The sequence below is a fragment of the Fomitopsis serialis genome, assembly GCF_022376445.1.
Source record: "Fomitopsis serialis strain Sig1Antser10 chromosome Unknown B0H18scaffold_249, whole genome shotgun sequence".
In the NCBI taxonomy this organism is placed as follows: Eukaryota; Fungi; Basidiomycota; class Agaricomycetes; order Polyporales; family Fomitopsidaceae; genus Fomitopsis; species Fomitopsis serialis.
The window spans coordinates 1-16,684 of NW_025955209.1; the positions used below are offsets into that span (position 1 = coordinate 1).

General features: G+C 57.1%; 9 protein-coding genes across 9 annotated transcripts; 6 read left to right on the forward strand and 3 right to left on the reverse strand.

The window, feature by feature from the left end:
* Positions 1 to 1,131: 1,131 nt before the first annotated feature.
* B0H18DRAFT_1054946 (uncharacterized protein) lies at positions 1,132 to 2,088 on the reverse strand. Its single transcript, XM_048031031.1, has 4 exons — positions 1,878 to 2,088; positions 1,573 to 1,807; positions 1,420 to 1,520; positions 1,132 to 1,365 (listed from the first exon to the last, which is right to left on the reverse strand). The coding sequence occupies exons 2-4, from the start codon at positions 1,637 to 1,639 to the stop codon at positions 1,168 to 1,170; spliced, it is 366 nt and encodes a 121-aa protein (XP_047885373.1). The 5' UTR covers positions 1,640 to 1,807; positions 1,878 to 2,088; the 3' UTR covers positions 1,132 to 1,167.
* Positions 2,089 to 2,397: 309 nt separating this feature from the next.
* On the forward strand, positions 2,398 to 4,199 carry B0H18DRAFT_890398 (serine incorporator/TMS membrane protein; the record flags this gene model as incomplete). The annotated part of the gene is made up of 7 exons (XM_048041301.1): positions 2,398 to 2,494; positions 2,550 to 2,611; positions 2,674 to 2,805; positions 2,873 to 3,723; positions 3,775 to 3,874; positions 3,930 to 3,994; positions 4,049 to 4,199. The coding sequence occupies 7 exons, from the start codon at positions 2,398 to 2,400 to the stop codon at positions 4,197 to 4,199; spliced, it is 1,458 nt and encodes a 485-aa protein (XP_047885374.1).
* A 426-nt stretch (positions 4,200 to 4,625) lies between these two features.
* On the reverse strand, positions 4,626 to 5,978 carry B0H18DRAFT_1217175 (uncharacterized protein; the record flags this gene model as incomplete). Its single annotated transcript, XM_048036687.1, has 5 exons — positions 5,532 to 5,978; positions 5,342 to 5,468; positions 5,192 to 5,287; positions 5,046 to 5,139; positions 4,626 to 4,993 (listed from the first exon to the last, which is right to left on the reverse strand). Exons 1-5 carry the CDS (start codon positions 5,885 to 5,887, stop codon positions 4,626 to 4,628), a joined length of 1,041 nt encoding a protein of 346 aa, XP_047885375.1. The 5' UTR covers positions 5,888 to 5,978.
* Positions 5,979 to 6,096: 118 nt separating this feature from the next.
* Positions 6,097 to 7,080, forward strand: B0H18DRAFT_1054954 (uncharacterized protein). The gene is made up of 4 exons (XM_048031032.1): positions 6,097 to 6,349; positions 6,398 to 6,466; positions 6,520 to 6,801; positions 6,853 to 7,080. Exons 1-3 carry the CDS (start codon positions 6,146 to 6,148, stop codon positions 6,724 to 6,726), a joined length of 480 nt encoding a protein of 159 aa, XP_047885376.1. The 5' UTR covers positions 6,097 to 6,145; the 3' UTR covers positions 6,727 to 6,801; positions 6,853 to 7,080.
* Positions 7,081 to 7,171: 91 nt separating this feature from the next.
* B0H18DRAFT_1054957 (sterol-binding-like protein) lies at positions 7,172 to 8,091 on the forward strand. Its single transcript, XM_048031033.1, has 5 exons — positions 7,172 to 7,446; positions 7,499 to 7,576; positions 7,636 to 7,803; positions 7,861 to 7,947; positions 8,002 to 8,091. Exons 1-5 carry the CDS (start codon positions 7,417 to 7,419, stop codon positions 8,026 to 8,028), a joined length of 390 nt encoding a protein of 129 aa, XP_047885377.1. The 5' UTR covers positions 7,172 to 7,416; the 3' UTR covers positions 8,029 to 8,091.
* B0H18DRAFT_1054962 (P-loop containing nucleoside triphosphate hydrolase protein) lies at positions 8,092 to 11,370 on the reverse strand. The gene is made up of 6 exons (XM_048031034.1): positions 10,937 to 11,370; positions 10,370 to 10,877; positions 8,789 to 10,320; positions 8,538 to 8,737; positions 8,356 to 8,484; positions 8,092 to 8,301 (listed from the first exon to the last, which is right to left on the reverse strand). The coding sequence occupies exons 1-6, from the start codon at positions 11,250 to 11,252 to the stop codon at positions 8,206 to 8,208; spliced, it is 2,781 nt and encodes a 926-aa protein (XP_047885378.1). The 5' UTR covers positions 11,253 to 11,370; the 3' UTR covers positions 8,092 to 8,205.
* A 114-nt stretch (positions 11,371 to 11,484) lies between these two features.
* B0H18DRAFT_1054965 (dihydrodipicolinate synthetase) lies at positions 11,485 to 12,895 on the forward strand. The gene is made up of 3 exons (XM_048031035.1): positions 11,485 to 11,913; positions 11,972 to 12,253; positions 12,307 to 12,895. Exons 1-3 carry the CDS (start codon positions 11,794 to 11,796, stop codon positions 12,832 to 12,834), a joined length of 930 nt encoding a protein of 309 aa, XP_047885379.1. The 5' UTR covers positions 11,485 to 11,793; the 3' UTR covers positions 12,835 to 12,895.
* Positions 12,896 to 13,057: 162 nt separating this feature from the next.
* B0H18DRAFT_1054970 (NAD dependent epimerase/dehydratase family protein) lies at positions 13,058 to 14,443 on the forward strand. Its single transcript, XM_048031036.1, has 3 exons — positions 13,058 to 13,130; positions 13,184 to 13,423; positions 13,473 to 14,443. The coding sequence occupies exons 1-3, from the start codon at positions 13,100 to 13,102 to the stop codon at positions 14,435 to 14,437; spliced, it is 1,236 nt and encodes a 411-aa protein (XP_047885380.1). The 5' UTR covers positions 13,058 to 13,099; the 3' UTR covers positions 14,438 to 14,443.
* A 749-nt stretch (positions 14,444 to 15,192) lies between these two features.
* On the forward strand, positions 15,193 to 16,083 carry B0H18DRAFT_1054973 (uncharacterized protein; the record flags this gene model as incomplete). The annotated part of the gene is made up of 5 exons (XM_048031037.1): positions 15,193 to 15,264; positions 15,338 to 15,393; positions 15,459 to 15,690; positions 15,743 to 15,799; positions 15,908 to 16,083. Coding segments are annotated over exons 3-5 (300 nt in total), but the record flags the coding sequence as incomplete, so codon positions are not given.
* Positions 16,084 to 16,684: the final 601 nt, after the last annotated feature.

A 16,684-nucleotide genomic window follows, 5' to 3' on the forward strand; every position in this document is an offset into this window, starting at 1 on the left:
CATTTGAGCCGTATGCATCCACTTCACGCTTCGATCATCTGAGACATCGTTTCTTGCGCCGCACATGTCGGAGACTACGAAAAAGCCTGACAGGTCGTCAGTGTGTATGAATACGCGGTGAATGTACAATGTCAGTAGACCACGGGCACTCGCAGTTCCTACGGGACATAGGTCGACACCTGAGATCTATCCCAGCCTACTGGGTTGCACTCGGGACGCGTTGCGTGGTTGTCTTCCTCGCGGAACGTTTTGTCTGCTACACGTACGATTCAATCAACAGGCAAGAGTGTGGTGTATTGTTGACAGTAGCTAAAGGTACATGACTACGAGAACAGGGCCGCTCATGGGTGGGTATGCGACTCGCCGCCGGCGAGACTGCGAAAGACTGGTAAGAACAGAAGATGGTATGCGAAGCGTAGTACGCGCCCATTCACACTGTACTGCACAACACGGAGCGGCGCGGACCCGAGAGGGCGTATAAACGACAATAACAACGAGCAGTGGTCATACTCTCCGGAAGACGTAACATCGTTCTGCAGCGACGATTCAAATGGATACTTAAATGAGTTCGGCGCGAGTTGGTTTCCCCTCGCGCGCATGAAGCGGCACGAGGGTACTTATCCCGAGGACCACGTAAAGGTCCGCGCCCGGACGGTCGCCGCACAAGTGCAAGCGTCCGCCCGCCCTCGAGGGCCTCTTGAAGGCTCTTGCTGCAGCCTCGCTTGCGGCGCTTGACGATGGCCAGGGACCCCGTTGACGCAGCCCCCGCTTCCGGCGATTGACCCTTGACGTCGCTATTGACGCAGCTCAACTTGCAGCGCTTGACGACCCGGATGGCCCACTCCTTGACGCAGCCCTCGCTTCCGGCGCTTGACTGTTGACGGACCTTGGGGTTGATGCAGCTCGTCTTGCAGCTCTTGAGGCAGCCTCCCTCCTTGCGGCGCTTGACCCTTGGCTTCAGGTTGAAGTTGACGCAGCTAGACTTGCAGCGCTTGACGACGGCCCGTCTTGAGGCAGCCCCGCTTGCGGCGCTTGACGATCCCCCGCCCCGACTTGAATCAGCCCGTTTGGGGCGCTTGAAACTCATGTTGACGCAGCCCCGCTTGCAGCGCTTGACCCTTGCCGTCGTCGCCCGCCACAATTTGAGGCTGCCAACCTTGCGGCGCTTCACGATGGCCTCGTTGAGGCAGCCCCTGCTTCCGGCGCTTGACCCTTAAAGAGCTTGTACTGGAGGCAGCTCAACTTGCAGCGCTTGACCCTTGCATCAGCTTCACCCCCCGCCTTGACGCAGCCTATGTTGCGGCGTTTGACATCGGACAACCCACTGGAGGCAGCTATGCTTGCAGCGCTTGACCTTTGAACCAACTGACGCGACCGACGTTAGCAAGGAGCAACGGAGTGAACAGCCGGATCACATACCAACAAGGAGACGAGCTGAGACCGAGAGGTGGCCTCAAGCAACGCCTTGAAGCAGCGGAGTTGCAGCGCTTGACGACCCGGTCTTGCCTCAGAAGACTTGACTACGTAGAGAATTGGTATATGAGCGACGACGATGAAAGAAGACCTGCTCACCACTCACAGAATCACATAGGCTTGCGGTGATCCCAACAATCAGCTCAGCGTATACTAGGCAGGACATATGGCACAGGCGAACATGCAGAGTACAGACAAGCAAGAGAGAACAAGAAGCAATAGAGAACAGGCCCAGCGACACGCTCTTAAGTGGACCACCTTGAGGCTGTCTGGTGGCCGGGAGTGGCGGAGGCTGGCAGCGAGTGTGGCGGCGAACATCGGACAGAACTTGCGGCTGACGGACGAGTGTGAGGCAACACCAGGCAACGTCAGGATGAAGTCCTTGACCGAGGAGTATAACATACCTTGACGAGTGGTGTTGGTGGCGTACAATTCGGGGGCCCGCAGCCTGAGTGGCTCACTACACGGCGAGGTCAGTAAGCGGGGACCTCATATCCCGTAGCAGCTACGAGTACAAGACAAAGGCACGCCCCGAATTGGCCCCGAATGACATGACACGGAGGGGGGATCAGAGGAAAGGGAGATGATGGGATGAGAAGAGAGACGGACTGGGCGGAAGGTGCGGATAGCTGCTTCCTATATACGCGCGGGCGGGAGTGGCACACGACCCAAATCCGGGGCAGTCCACGGGAGAGGAGATTTTCCGCCATATCGATGCGCTCGGGCCAATCAATCGCTTGTAGATCACCTCATGGGCTTTTGTGGGTCCACATCGCGTCCGGATGCAGAATAATGGGCTCGAAATGGCAACTGCTCGGCGCGGCTAGTTTCGGACAGGGCGAGACGCTTACGTAATGGACCGCTGCGCCATAACCGGACCTGTGCGCCGACTGTGCAGCTTACACTCACTCACTCATTCACATCATGGGCCTCTTGTTATCCCTGCCCTTCACGGGTATCCTGGGGACCGTCGCTACATCATGTATAGGCGGTCTCGCCTTCTGTTTCACTTCGACGGCTGGTTAGTCGAGTTGGATACCTTGAATGCGGTTCAAGAGCTAACGTCGTACGTGTAGCGTCGATGTTCTTCAAGTCATGTAATTGTAACTCCTCCATCGCAACGCGGGTTGGTTTTGCGGTATGTACATATCCGTGGACTTGCTAGTCTTGTGAGCCTGATACGACACCTGTACGATCTAGATCATCTTTTGCCTGAACTCAATGTTCGCATGGCTCATGAAGACACCACTCGCGATTCAAACCATCGAGAGATGGAGTCATGGCTACTTGGAGATGGACTGCGACGGCGGTCGATGTTATGGTGTACTGGCGGTACGTGCTTAATGTCCACTCCTTGACTGTGGGTGCGGTCGTACTCAGCGATGGCGTTGAATTGCAGGTCCACCGGATATGCTTCGCTCTTTCGCTCTTCCATTTCATCCTCGGTGCCTCCCTTGTCGGCGTGAAGGACACCAAAGACAAGCGTGCGTCCATTCAGAACGGCTGGTGGGGCCCGAAAGTCTTCCTCTGGCTTGTCCTCGTGGTCGCGTCCTTCTTCATCCCGAACGGCTTCTTCATGTTCTGGGGCAACTACGTCGCCCTCATCGGCGCGACTATCTTCATTCTCCTCGGCCTCGTTCTCCTCGTCGACTTTGCGCACTCCTGGTCCGAGACCTGCCTCGAAAACTGGGAGAACTCCAACTCGAATCTGTGGCAGTGGGTTCTGATCGGGAGCACGGCGGGTATGTACGTCGCTGCTATCACGCTGACGAGCGTGCTCTATGCGTTCTTCGCGGACAGCGGCTGCACGCTCAACCGGTTCTTCATCTCGTTCAACCTCGCGCTCTGCATCCTCATCACGATCGTGTGCGTGCATCCGGTCGTGCAGGAGCACAACCCCCGCAGCGGCCTCGCGCAGGCGAGCATGGTTGCTGCGTACTGCACCTACCTCATCACATCCGCCGTCGGCAACCACACGCATGAGACGTGCAACCCGCTGAGGAAGGGCGGCGTCGGCGAGGGAGCAAAGAACACCACTGTCGTGCTCGGCGCCCTGTTCACCTTCCTGGCTATTGCCTACTCAACCAGCAGGGCGGCGACGCAGAGCCGTGCGCTGGTTGGCAACAACAAGAAGGGTGCCATCGAACTCTCGAATGATGACGGGCATGCGGAGATGGGCGTCGTGAACACTCAGCCGGGCCGTACGGAGTCTCCTAGGTATCAGGCCTTGTTGGCAGCTGTGGAGGCAGGGTGGGTATAATATTTCTGCTTGTTCACATGACAGCTGACCCAGCGTTCTAGTGCTATCCCCGCTTCTGCACTCGATGAAGACGAGGAAGAGGACGAAGATGAGGTTGTCGGAGAGACCCGAGACGACGAACGCACCGGCACACGATACAACGTACGCCTTCGCTGCTTTTCTCACGATGCCTACTCTGATGATACTATCTCTGCAGTACTCTTGGTTCCATATCATCTTCGCCATGGGCGCGATGTATGTCGCCGTCCTGCTGACAGACTGGTACGCTTATCCTTCAGTACTGCATCTCCTCAGAGCTAATCAATTGCATCGCAGGAACGTGGTCAAGACCGAGCCCGGCCCCGACGACGACGTCTACATCGGCCGCTCGGAGATCGCCATGTGGGTCCGCGTCGTGTCGAGCTGGGTCTGCATGGTCCTGTACATGTGGAGCCTGCTTGCGCCGGTCATCATGCCGGATAGGTAGGTGGTGTGGCTGTCTCTCGCAGAAGGCTTATACTAATGAATGCATTGGGTGCAGGTTCGATGATCTATAGTAAGTATACATATTGCGTGCAGTGTTTGAGTATTGTACATCTAGTGTCATGGACGCTCTTGACTGAGCTATGCCTTAGCTATGCTTCGAGACAGCAGGGTTATGACTGCAGTTGTCGGTCTGACCACAAGACACGACCGGGCTTCGATTTTGAAGTTACGCCTGACGAAGGTCACCCTCGTATCGCCCTGAGCATCGGGTGTCGTCCATAGGAGCACCAACCTGGTGTACAACCTGCGGACAGTCGCTCGCCGTTGATAGGAGCATAGTGGCCCTGGCTCGTAGGTTCCGTCACCTGCACTACGTGTCTGACAGTATACCGCGTCGAATCTTGAATGTGCACCATGACCGAGAAGGCTACATCGATGTCAGCCCAACTGAATAGGACACATCCACTGTGGAGAGACGCACTACCATCCTTGATCGGAAGATTTCCGCGACGTGCGTCGCACTCCCGTCTTCAGCGGTGTCGTGTCTTGCGAGCCAGAGCGTCGTATCTGTCAGGAAAGTGAATGACGGCCCGAGCGCGGGCTTTCTGTCGGTTGTGGCGAAGACGGAGTCGGGGTTGCGAGGCGTGCACCGTGTAGACGAGTTGATACCTGCGAGGAGGGAGGTGATTGGTCGGATGGTGCCCGGGAAACCAGATGGACTCACGAGGATGGTCAGGGAGAAGGATTGGGCGAGGGTTTGGAGCTGGCGCATGAATGTGGTCATGATGGCATGGCCTATATTCCAAACGAAGGTGAGCTTACGACGGAGCACAGTGCGCAGAGATACCTTGGGAGGAAACCGCGCTCAGTAGGGGACTGAGTAGTGCGGTGACAGTGTCTACAACTACGCAGCGCACGACGGGCGGAGCGTCGGGATGTGTCTACGTCGGATGGTCTCAGCAGTACCCTGCGTACGGAGGGCGTGCAACTCACGCTCAGGGTCGTCCGAATCATTTCTAACACGTCTTGGGCTGTCTCGATGTCGAAGGCGAGCGCGACTTGTAGCCGTTCTAGAGTAGTAGACACCGCCTATAACCCACAGCTTAGGACTCGTTGCGTGGACCGAGAAGACTGGCATCTTACACAGCCCTCATAGGACTCGAGAAGAGGAGGTATACGGTCGGCAGAGAACTCCCCTGTGGTATCGATCCACAGCGCTCCGAGGTTGTGGTCAGAAGAAAGATGTCGCAACACGACTGAGCGCAAAGGACTGTAGACGGTGTCCACACGTCGGCTCAGTAGCACGTTTCGCTGCAACAGCATACATACCGACTTGCCGGACCCTCTGTCTCCCGAGACCTCAATGACGCGCGGAGGTGCAAGTCCGCCCAGCAGCTGGTCAAGCTGTCGCACCCCCGTAGTGGGCTCACTGTACAGATCGCTCTCTTCTCTTCTCTTCCCTTGTTCGAAGAGCACGTCTCCGCAGACGGCTGGTGCCGCCGCTTGTCGCGTTACTTGCGCGACGAATGAGTGAAAATCATGTAGACTCAGAGTACCGGATGGAAGCTTTCTGAAGATGTCGACAGGGGTCGCTGAGAAGAGCAGATCCGTGTCTGTGCGGATTCCGACCTGCGCCAACGCGTCGAGCAGGGTCTGGGGAGGCGAGGGGACCAGAGTTTGGAGGCGCATTGCAGAATGAAAAGCTTTCAGCGGTGGATATGCAGGGCCTGGAATGTACGCCCAGATAACAGACAGCAGCGGACACTATCAAGCAATAAAGTCGCAAGAGTACGAGTGCGAGGCGCGTACACGGGCGTTGACAAGTCAAACACGGTCGACCGCGCGAGTGGCCCGAGTCCACGCCACAGACGCGTTGGGATTCTCGGCCCGCTTCGAACGCACTGACCACCACCGTCCAGCCACTGTGGCTGATACTGAACCTCCACCATGGCGGACGCTATACCACAAAGCGATGTTTCTCGTCCCTCTGCGCTGCCCACAGCCAACCTCCTCCAGCGCCCGATTCAGCCGCTCGTCGACCAGAACTCGAACGAGTACCTGGATGCCATAGAGGAGGAGTGGAACAAGAAAGTCGACGTTGAGGTCGACACACTGGTGGACGGAATGGTCGACCTTGTCGGGCTGGCTTCGGTGAGTGGGATGCCTTGTTGCCCCGGGACTTGTGCTTAGTTGGAACAGATCGGAGACAAGGACAAGTTCAGAATAGCGCAAGAGTCCTACCAGGCTGAATGCCGAGCAGAGTCAATGGTGAGTTAGCATGTAGTTGGTTTGTATCTTTTGCTGAATCCCAGAGCTCTTAGATCCGGGCAGCACATTCTCTGCTGTCCATCATCCACTCCATGAAGCTGCTGCTATTACTGTCCGACGAGTCGCAAATCGCAAATCGTAGGGATGCGGAAATGCGGGATGTTCAAGCAGAGAAGGACACGTTGAAGAAGGAGGTGGCGGGAAAATTGGACGAGATACTTCACCAAGGGCGGTCAGGACGATGGCCGGAGAGTCAATGATAGACCGACGCTCTGGCGAACGTCCTGTCCGGCGGCACTGATCATGACACAGCTTCAGCTCGAGGTGTCTTCAAGGTAAGTGTGTCCTACATAGACTGCGGCTCTGTGTATAATTATGCTTATCAGGTGTATCGCCCGTCCTTCAATTGGGGCGTTCTTCGACAGCAGGCGATGGGGCCACGGCTGCCGCGTCAATCGTGCTCGTGTCAATGCGGCTACATTGACATAGTACGATGAAGACGTACAGCAGGCGTATGCTTACGTCTCATCGCACGGACGACAGACTCAGTCCTTATGGGACTGGCGCATGATATTGTCCATCGGAAAGGATTATACGTACTCGACCTACGCATTTCTGAATGTGTCTAGCGGCGCTACCGCAGCTAGAGATTGCTTGACACAATACATCATGGTGTCGTTGCACTCCTCGTAAACCACTCGCCGGCGTATCAAGTGTGAGCTGGTCTCAGTGAGCACCAGTGAGGATGCCCGATTGCATCTATGAGCGCGTTTATCACATGCATCGGACCAGTCGGTGAGTCCGAGCGCGCTGTTCAGCTCCCAGCATCATAAGTTCAGCTGGGGAAGCATCTCCCCATCTCCAGCTTCCCCCCTCCTCCTTGCCAGCATCTCTGACGCTTCTCCGACTATCCCATCTCTCCCTTTTCATCGTGAACTACGTAAATCACCATGTCTGACATCAAGGAACTGGGTTTCAAGGTAGGATAGTGTCCACACGAACGCGGTACCAGTAGGATTCACGAGGAACCAGTCGTCCGAGACACTCGCAGCGCTCGCGACCGTCTTCAACGGCTACAATGACGAGGAGAAGAAGGCACAGATCAAGAAGGTGCGTCCTCGTCGCACGTCGCGCTGCTGCACCTAGAGCTGACCGCACGCGACCCACAGACGAACGGCATCTTCGAGCTGCGCGTGAAGAACGCGGAGGGCAAGGAGGGCGTCTGGACCATCGACATGAAGTCGACAGGATCGGTGTACAAGGGCGCGGCGAAGACGAAGCCGAACGTGACCCTCATCATGTCCGACGAGACGTTCCAGCAACTAGCTGACGGCAAGGTGCGTCCCGTCTCGCATGTGCTGTCAGGACGACTGCTCACGGATTGGGCTCTACAGCTCGACGGACAGAAGGCTTTCATGACGGGCAAGCTCAAGACGAAGGGCAACATGATGTTCGCCACGAAATTGGACGGAGTGCTGAAGGCAAGCCCCGCCTCCCCAACCTTATGCCCAGTGACTTACCCTCCCTCTATACAGGCGGCCAAGACAAAGGCCAAGTTGTAGACGCCTCTCCTGTCCTATCTATCCGTTGTATATCCATGTTGTTTTTTATCCGGAAGGAACACTAATGTATGATATGATTGAGCTTGAGCTGGAGATAGCATACGCGACGAACCCAGTCGTGATTACAGTAAGTACTGGTATCCAAATCCGAGAATATGAGCGAAGGCGCAAGATTATCTAGTCGAACATACTGCCAAACAGGCCGCGTGCTCGACGTGGGGTGGGCTGGACATCTGGCCGTAGGGTGGCCAAGCTGTTCAGCTGTTTCATGACCTATGGCAGCGAATGAGTACTGTCCGAGATCTGGGCACGCAAGCGCGGACTTACCTCCTCGAGTTTGTCTTTGCGCTCCTGGAGATCAAGATGCTGCCTTACGGCGGGATTCTCCCGAGCGAACTCGACAATTTCTCGGCGATCGAGGTCGTAGAGGAGGCGCGAGTCGATTTCGCGGGGGAACTACAAGGATCCGCTCAGCGTATGGTGAGAGGGACATGCCAACCGCAACATACCTGGTAGAAGAAATGATCGAGGAGCTCGATGTTGATGAACATAGCTGACGTGTAAGCCAGCTTGTCTGCTACAGCGTTGAGGAAGATCTCTGGGCAGAAGACGTCGTTCTCCGGGCCGCCCTTGCATCGCTTCGACTTGAGCGCCGCAAGCCGGAGCTTGAGGATGCTCAGCCTGTCAGAGCAAAGAATAGCATGTCGGCCTATCAGCGCGTCAGCACCTTACATGGGTCAGCGCATACAGGTGGACTCACCATCGAGGACTTGTCCCTGCGGGTAACGGTAGTCGTCTCCATTGAGATCCGGTGCGTCACCCTCCTCTACCCCGCTTAACCGCTTCCGCCTCCTCTCGCTCTCCTTCTCCTCTATCCCCTTCACGTACGTCATCAGGCTTGTCAAGCGACGGCTGCCGCCCACGCGCTTCCTGATATCCTTCAGCTTGTCCTCGCACATCCGCATCTCGCTCTCGAACAGCTCCACCGCCTGCGTGCGCCCGAGCTCCCACTCGCGCGCCTCGACCTCGACCTCGTACTTGTACGGCTTGATGCAGTTCTCCACCTGGTCCGCCGTGATCCCGATGCGGTCGCGCAGGAGCATGTGCGAGAACTGAATGAGCCGCTCCGCCGCGCGCGGGTGGTACGTGAACGGTTCGCCCGCCGCGATGGAGTCGATGAGCGCACGGAGGCCATCTGCGACAAGGAGAGTCGCGTCGCGTCCGACGCCTGACTTGGTGAGCAGCGATGAGGCGGCCTCGAGTTTGTACCGCCAGTACGGCTCCACGTTCTCTGGTTTCACCTTCGGGTCCGCCGCGATCGCGGTGAGCTCAGGCGTCCGCTTGTCTGACCAGTAGAGCTGTTCGAGGACGTTGAGCACCTTTTCGTCGAGCATCGCCTTGAGCTTCGTGCGGACGTGCGGCTTGCGGAACTGTCCAGTAAACTCGCGGAAGCGCGCCTTGAGCGCGTCCATCGTTTCCGCAACGTATGATTCGGCGGTGATGCGGCGGTCGTTGTACTGCACCTTGAACTGATACTGCGCCTCCTCCATCTCGAGTTGCACCGCGTTCGTGATGCCGTGTAGCGACGACGCCATGCTCGACTCGAGCACCTCCATGAGCCGGCGCCGTAGCGTGTCCGTGCCAACCATGAGGCTCGACTTGTTGCCGAACTGCTCGCGATGTGCACCGAAGTAGTCGCTTTCAGCTTGTCTCGCGACGAGCGCGCTCGACTCGTTGCGCGGCTTCTTGCCTGACGGTTTGCAGACGACGCCGACGTAACCGAGATGGAGAGGGTAGCGGTTGCCTGCGAGGATCTCAGCACCTTGTGTTGGTGGAACAAGGTCCATCTTCGTCACGACTCCAATGGTACGCAGGCCGAGTGGGTCGACTTTCCTGCTTGCACGTAGCGCGGGCGAGTTGGCCAGGTCAACGTCCGCCGCGCAGACCGCCAGGATGATGTTCGGTTCACGGATGTACCGCTCGCAGAGGCCCGCAATCTTCTCCTTCAGCGATTCAGGCTGGTCCATCGACGCGATCTGGACGTAACCGGGGAGGTCGATCAGCGTCAAGTCTGGAACACGCGGACTGTATATCCGCAGGTCAATGGGGTCGTTTGAGACGGCTTCCGAGGCGGGCACGGCAAGGTTGAGGTCAGTCAACGTCCTCTGAATGTTGGAGAAGTCCGTGATCTTGCCAAGTCCGAGAGCAGGGAATTCCCCGTACTCCTCCGCAGCGCCAGGCGTGTGAATGAGGGTCAGTTCGATCGGACGGCGAGTAACCATGTTGGTTCCTCTGCGAGAGTGTTAGCATTATTTCGAATGATTGGCGTGGCCGTACGTACTTAGGAAGGAACTCGTGCCCGACAATTGCCTCAAGGACCGAGCTCTTGCCTGAGCTTTGGCTGCCGATTACAACGATGCTCGGTAGCTTGAGTGCGTCACTCTGGTCGATGCTGATTAACATACTCCTGATTTCAATGAGTTTCTTTGTGAGGTGCATGAGACCGTTCTGCCGTGCGTCTGCGGATGTCCCATCATCCTTGCCGTTCGCTTTCGAGTCCGAAGCGGAAAGTGTTGTAGCAGCCAACATGGCAGCCAGCGCCGTGGCGTCATCCCCATCTGGCTGCTTCTTCCCTGAGCTTCCGGACCTGCCACCGTTACCACTGCCCTCGCCGCCTGCACCTTCTCCAGAGAATAGGTCCTTCAAAAATTGTGGTGTCTCGAACTCGGGCAGCTTCACTTCTGGGATCAGGGACTTTGCCGACTTGACAGCGTCGGATGCAGAATCAATCAGGTCCGTCGCTGTATCCTGCACACTCGAGATCCAGTCCGAAGACTTCTTCCGGAACTCTGTCAGCGGAACCAGATCACTCGGTCTCCGTATGCACCAAGACGAGCAGTACACGCACCTTCGAACTTGTAGTTGGCGTACGTGACGCCACCCGCACCTACTGTAGCAGTGGCAATCGGGACGCGGAAGGCCCGGAGCACGAATCTAGGGATAGACGAGTACGAGAGCGCGCGGACATGCATATGGCGCAGCGCAGCTGGAGACGGGGCATAACGAGGTCGTGAACGGAGGTGGTTGGACGTCAAGAAGGTCGTGAACTGTCTGTGCGCAGGCCGGGAGGCCTCAAGCTGTCTCCGAGAGGGTGTCTTCAAGCCATAGGCGACGGTCTTCTTCAGCGAGAACGCGGAGACGCGACGGCGCACGGCAGCGTACATTGGACCGTGTCACAGGCTACAGCCGGGCGAGATGTCAATGTTGTCGCGGACGTAGCAGGAGAGCCAGCATGCGAGCTTCCTGGCGGCGAGGAGGGAGACGGGATGTGCGCAAACGAATGAAAGTGGATGGGCGTGTTGCCGCGACGATGCGCGTACTCTGCACGCTGCTGACTAAGCCCGACGCCGGGATCTGCTCCTTCTTTTGGCAACTAGTGCTGAGTCAGACGTTGACTGAGTCCTTCATTTGCACACCACGGCATGGGTCTTCTTCCACTCACTGGGTCCGTCATACATGGGAAGATTGCAGGGTAGTGGCTTCCGAAAGACACGCTCGGACTTACTCCTGGAGTAAGGGTGATCATGAGACGATACATCGCTCAGCGCAAGTGAGTGCTCAGCGGAAGGGCCGGCAAGCCGGCGGACCTGTGAGCCTCCGTACACTCTCTATCACGATGAAAATCGAGATGCGATACCTATATAATAAGCTGAGGCTGCCAGAAATGCCTCAACGGCGTATCCGAGATAGCACACCAACCCCGTCATGGCACCTAACAGCACTCCTCCCCCTTCGGGCGTGTACGTTCCCGCTGTTCTCTATTTTGACGAGAACGAGGATTTCGATGTACCCGCTATTCAGGCACACGTTCTCCGGCTGGCGAAGGTCAGCCATGCGATGACTGAGCTCATGGCCACGAACTGACAAGCGCATGGGATGCCAGGGCGGTGTGACAGGCATCCTCGTCCAGGGCAGCAACGGCGAGGCACAGCACTTGTCGCACGACGAGCGGAAGGAGGCAATCCGTATCACGCGGAAGACCCTCGATGACAATGACTTTCAACAAGTGGTGATCATTGCGGGAACCGGTGCGCAATCGACCCGCGAGACGAAGAAGCTCTGCAAGGACGCCGCGGAAGCGGGGGCTGCCTTCTGCCTTGTCCTCACACCCTCTGTATGGCCAACCCAGATGACACCGGCGAACATCCTGAAATTTCATAGAGATGTCTGTGCTCTCGTTGAACTCCCAGTCTCCCTCACACTGAATACTCTCCACAGGTTGCAGATGCCTCACCTATCCCGACGATGGTGTACAATTTCCCGGTCGTCACCGCTGGACTGAACCTGGATTCCGACATCATCGGAGAGCTCGCCCAGCACCCAAACATTGTCGGTACCAAACTATCCTGCGGGACCGTCGGCAAGCTCCACCGGCTCACTTCGACTGTCCCTATCACCAAGTTCGCTACCTTCCCCGGCGTCTCCGATGTCTTCCTGCAAGGGCTCGTGTCTGGCAGTGCAGGCCTCATCGGCGCGCTCCCCAACGTAGCGCCGAAGGCGCACATGGAGGTGTACCGGTTGTACAAGGCCGGGAAGATTCAGGAGGCAGAGAAGATCCAGGCTCTGCTGGGCCACGCTGATTGGGAGTTGGGCAAGCTGGGCAGCATTGGGGGTATCAAGGCGGTGGTCTCGAAACACTTCGGGTATGGAGAGACGATCGTGCGGGGGCCTCTCAGTGCGGCGGTCGTGACGCCGACGAGCACTACGAAGCTGGAGGAGCTGATTGCATTTGAGAAATCGCTGTAAACGTCAACTGTATCGATAGATTTTTATATCTATGCTAGCGAACGAAATGCGCGCTCGAGGTTGTCAATGTCAGAACGCATCTGTCTTGGATGCCGTCTCGGAGGCGGCGAGCTTATGACGACATGCAGCTGTAACATCGCTGCTTCTTGCTGAATACACATCTCCGCTTCGTCTGAGCTTATAACTTTAAGGTCGTTCACATCGGATCTCTGCGATACCCATCTTTGTGCGTACTGCAGACCTTACAATCAGCAAACCTCTCACTATGCCGACTGCAATTGTCACTGGCGCAACTGGTGAGTCTCATGTGAGCCTTCGAAAGCTCAACTTGTCATTCATGCTGGTCCAGGTATCCTCGGTCGCGAGATTGTCTACGAGCTTGGACGTCATCCGCAAGAATGGACTACGGTCCATGCGCTTTCGCGTTCGAAGAAGGACGTATACCCATCTAACATTGTCCATAACTTCATCGACCTCACGGCGGATGTGCAGGAGGTGGCAAAGGAGCTGAAGGATGTGTCGGCTGACTATATCTTCTTCGCTGCATATCTACTCAAGGGTTCGGAGGAGGACAATACCAAAGTCAACGGTGAGCTGCCAACATCTGAGTCACGTTGAACGAGGCTCAACCTGTATAGGTGATATGCTGGAGAACCTCTTCAAAGCCCTCGAGATCAACAATGCCGTCTCGCATATCAAGCGTATCGTCTTGGTCACCGGATGCAAGCAGTATGGCGTCCACCTCGGTCGCCCCAAGAACCCCATGGTCGAGTCTGATCCTTGGCTCCCCGAGCCGCCCTACCCACCCAACTTCTACTATCGCCAACAGCGCAGCCTGCACGCCTTCAGTGCAAAGCATGGCATCGAATGGGTCGTCACCTACCCAAACGAAGTCATCGGCTTCGCTAAAGGTAACTTCATGAACCTTGCCGCGTCGATCGGGCTCTACGCCGCGGTGCACCGCGAACTCGGCACAGGCGAGCTGCCCTTCCCCGGCGGGGCGACGTTCTACGAGAAGTTCGACTCCTTAACGTACAGCCGGCTACACGCCGAGTTCTGCGTGTGGGCTGCGACCGCGCCCGGCGCGAAGAACCAGGCGTTTAACGTCGTGAACGGCGATGTCGAGAGCTGGTCGAATATGTGGCCGAAGCTCGCTGCGCGCTACGGGATGACGGTCCCCGGCGACCAGTTCTCGCGCCCTGCACCGGACGCGTCGGATGTGCCCATGGCGGACAACCCGCCGATCTCGTTCTTGGCGAAGGCCCTAGGACTACAGGGCAAGACAGCGCAGTCGCACATCGAGCAGACGATCGACCTCGCGAAGTGGAGCCAGAAGCCGGAGGTGCAGGCGGCCTGGGAACGCCTCGCTGAGCGGGAGGGCCTTGAGAAGGACGCATTCGAAAAGGCGACGTGGATGTTCTCGGGCTTCGTGTTGGGTCGCAACTTCGACGTGATAGTCAGCATGAGCAAGGCGAGAGCTGCGGGGTGGACGGGGTACCACGATACGTGGGAGAGCTTTGAGAAGGTTTTCGACCAGCTCGAGAGCGAGAAGATATTGCCCAAGGCAATTGGCAGATTCGTCGGGTGGTCGATGCAGCAGTGAAGTCACTGAGGGAGTATACTGTTTTTCAGCCAAAACATGTAGATCAGAGCTGTAGTAGACATGGCCCTGTCTTGACTTTGGCTACACCGCATGGCATGGCATGCCGTACCAGCCCGGGCCGTGCACGCGACAGCATGCTTCAGACGCAAGTCCGATTCAAAGGGGCATAGTCTCTGGCAGCGAAGTCACGTAGCTGGAGGCTGCCAAAGTTGCGACTGGCAGACGTGCTTTCACTCTGAGTCGAGCGAAACAGACTGTGAGGATGTTGCCCGCCGCCAGGCCGCCTCACGCGTGCGCGTGAGCGCTTGAGCGCTTGAGCAGTCGTGAGCGCGTAACGCCGGACCGTGCGCTTCCGCAGATCAAGATCGACGCGTTCGGGCGCCACACTTGCCAGCGGCCCGCCCGCATCCTCCTCATCTTATCCGTCCCTCCGTCCCCACTGCCTGCAGCCATAACACTGCGCATCAGACGTTGCGAAGCTCTTTTTTGTCTAGGTATTGTGTGATCTGCTTTGTTCACGCGCCGGATCGGCGCGTGCCAAGCAGTTGCCATTTCCAGTCGTCCATTGTTCCGCATTTGGACGCGGTGTGGACCCACAAAGTCCCATGAGGCGATCTGCAAGTGATTGATTGGCCGGAGCACATCGATAGGACGGTGTAACAGAGCTTCCGTGGACCATGCCCGGATTTGGGCCGTGTGCAAGAAGTGTGCCACTCCCGCCCGCGCGTATAAAGGAAGCAGCTATCCGCGACTTCCGCCCAGTTCGTCTTTCTTCTCGTCCCATCATCTCCCTTTCCTCTGATCCCCCCCCTCCCATGTCATGTCATCGGGGCGTACCTGTGTCTTGTACTCGTAGCTGCTACCGGATATCAGTCCCCGCTTACTGACCTCGCCGTGTAGTGAGCCACTCAGGCTGCGGGCCCCGGAGGTGTACGCCACCAACGCCACTCGTCAAGGTATGTTATACTCCTCGGTCAAGGACCGTATCCTGACGTTTCCTGGCGTTGCCTTCGTTCGTCAGCCGCAAGTTCTGTTCGATGTTCACCGCCACAATCGTTGTCAACCTCCGCCACTCCCAGCCACCAGTCAGCCGCAAGATCGTCCATTTAAGAGCGTGTCGCTGAGCCTGTTCTGTATTGTTTCTTCTCACTTGCTCGTCTGTGTCCTGCATGTTCGCCTGCGCCATATGTCCCGTCTAGTATACGCTCAGCTGATTGTTGTCATCAACGCAAGCCTATGTGATTCTGTGAGTGGTGAGGAGGTCTTCCTTCGTCGTCGTCGCTCAAATACTAATTCTCTACATAGTCAAGTCTTCTGATTCAAGACCGGGTCGTCAAGCGCTGCAACTCCGCTGCTCAAGACGTTGCTCGAGGCCACCTCTCGGTCTCAGCTCGCTTGCTTATCAGTATGTAATCATGGCTGTTCACTCCGTTGCTCCTTGCTAACGTCGCTCGCGTCAGTTGGTTCCAGGGTCAAGCGCTGCAAGTGTAGCTGCCTCCATTGGGCCGGCCGATGTCAAATGCCGCAACGTAGGCTGCGTCAAGGCGGGAGACGAAGCTAATGCAAGGGTCAAGCGCTGCAAGTTGAGCTGCCTCCAGTACAAGCTCTTTAAGGGTCAAGCGCCGGAAGCAGGGGCCGAAGAAAACGTAGACAGCTTGCGCAGGCCGAGGAGCCTGAGAATCAGCGAGTAGGCGCGGAGGACTCGAGGAGGGCAACCTTAGGGCCGGGCGTTTCGCGCCACACGTACCGGGTTGAATACTTCACTAAGCGCCGGTTCCGGGTGGACGAGATCCAAACGGGATACTGTATCGGGCCGGGATCTCGGCCGGACAGGGTACTCGGTCAGTCGACCACCGTGGGCTCGATCTCAAAGTTGATCACAAGAAAACTATACCAGGAGGTAGAGGAGGATTCTGAGAGTCGACTGGTATGCATAATTTGTTGTAAGACTGGGAATTGAGCCTACGGCACTCGACTGACCGAGTACCATGTCCGGCCGAGATCCCGGCCCGATACAGTATGCATCAGCGTCGACTCGATCGCCGGTGCGATCGGCGAGTCGGATCACCGTCTTCCGGCGATCCAAAGTTGGCAAGCTGCGAGCCCGGACTTTACGGACACCCCGACAGTCGTACCGAAGTCTTTCTGGCTGAAGCTGACCCAACGTTGCACAAGAGATCCGTAGCGTAAGTTGTGAAGGTACTGGATCGAGGAGACTCAGTCATTCTGCCAAGGCGATGCCAGTGG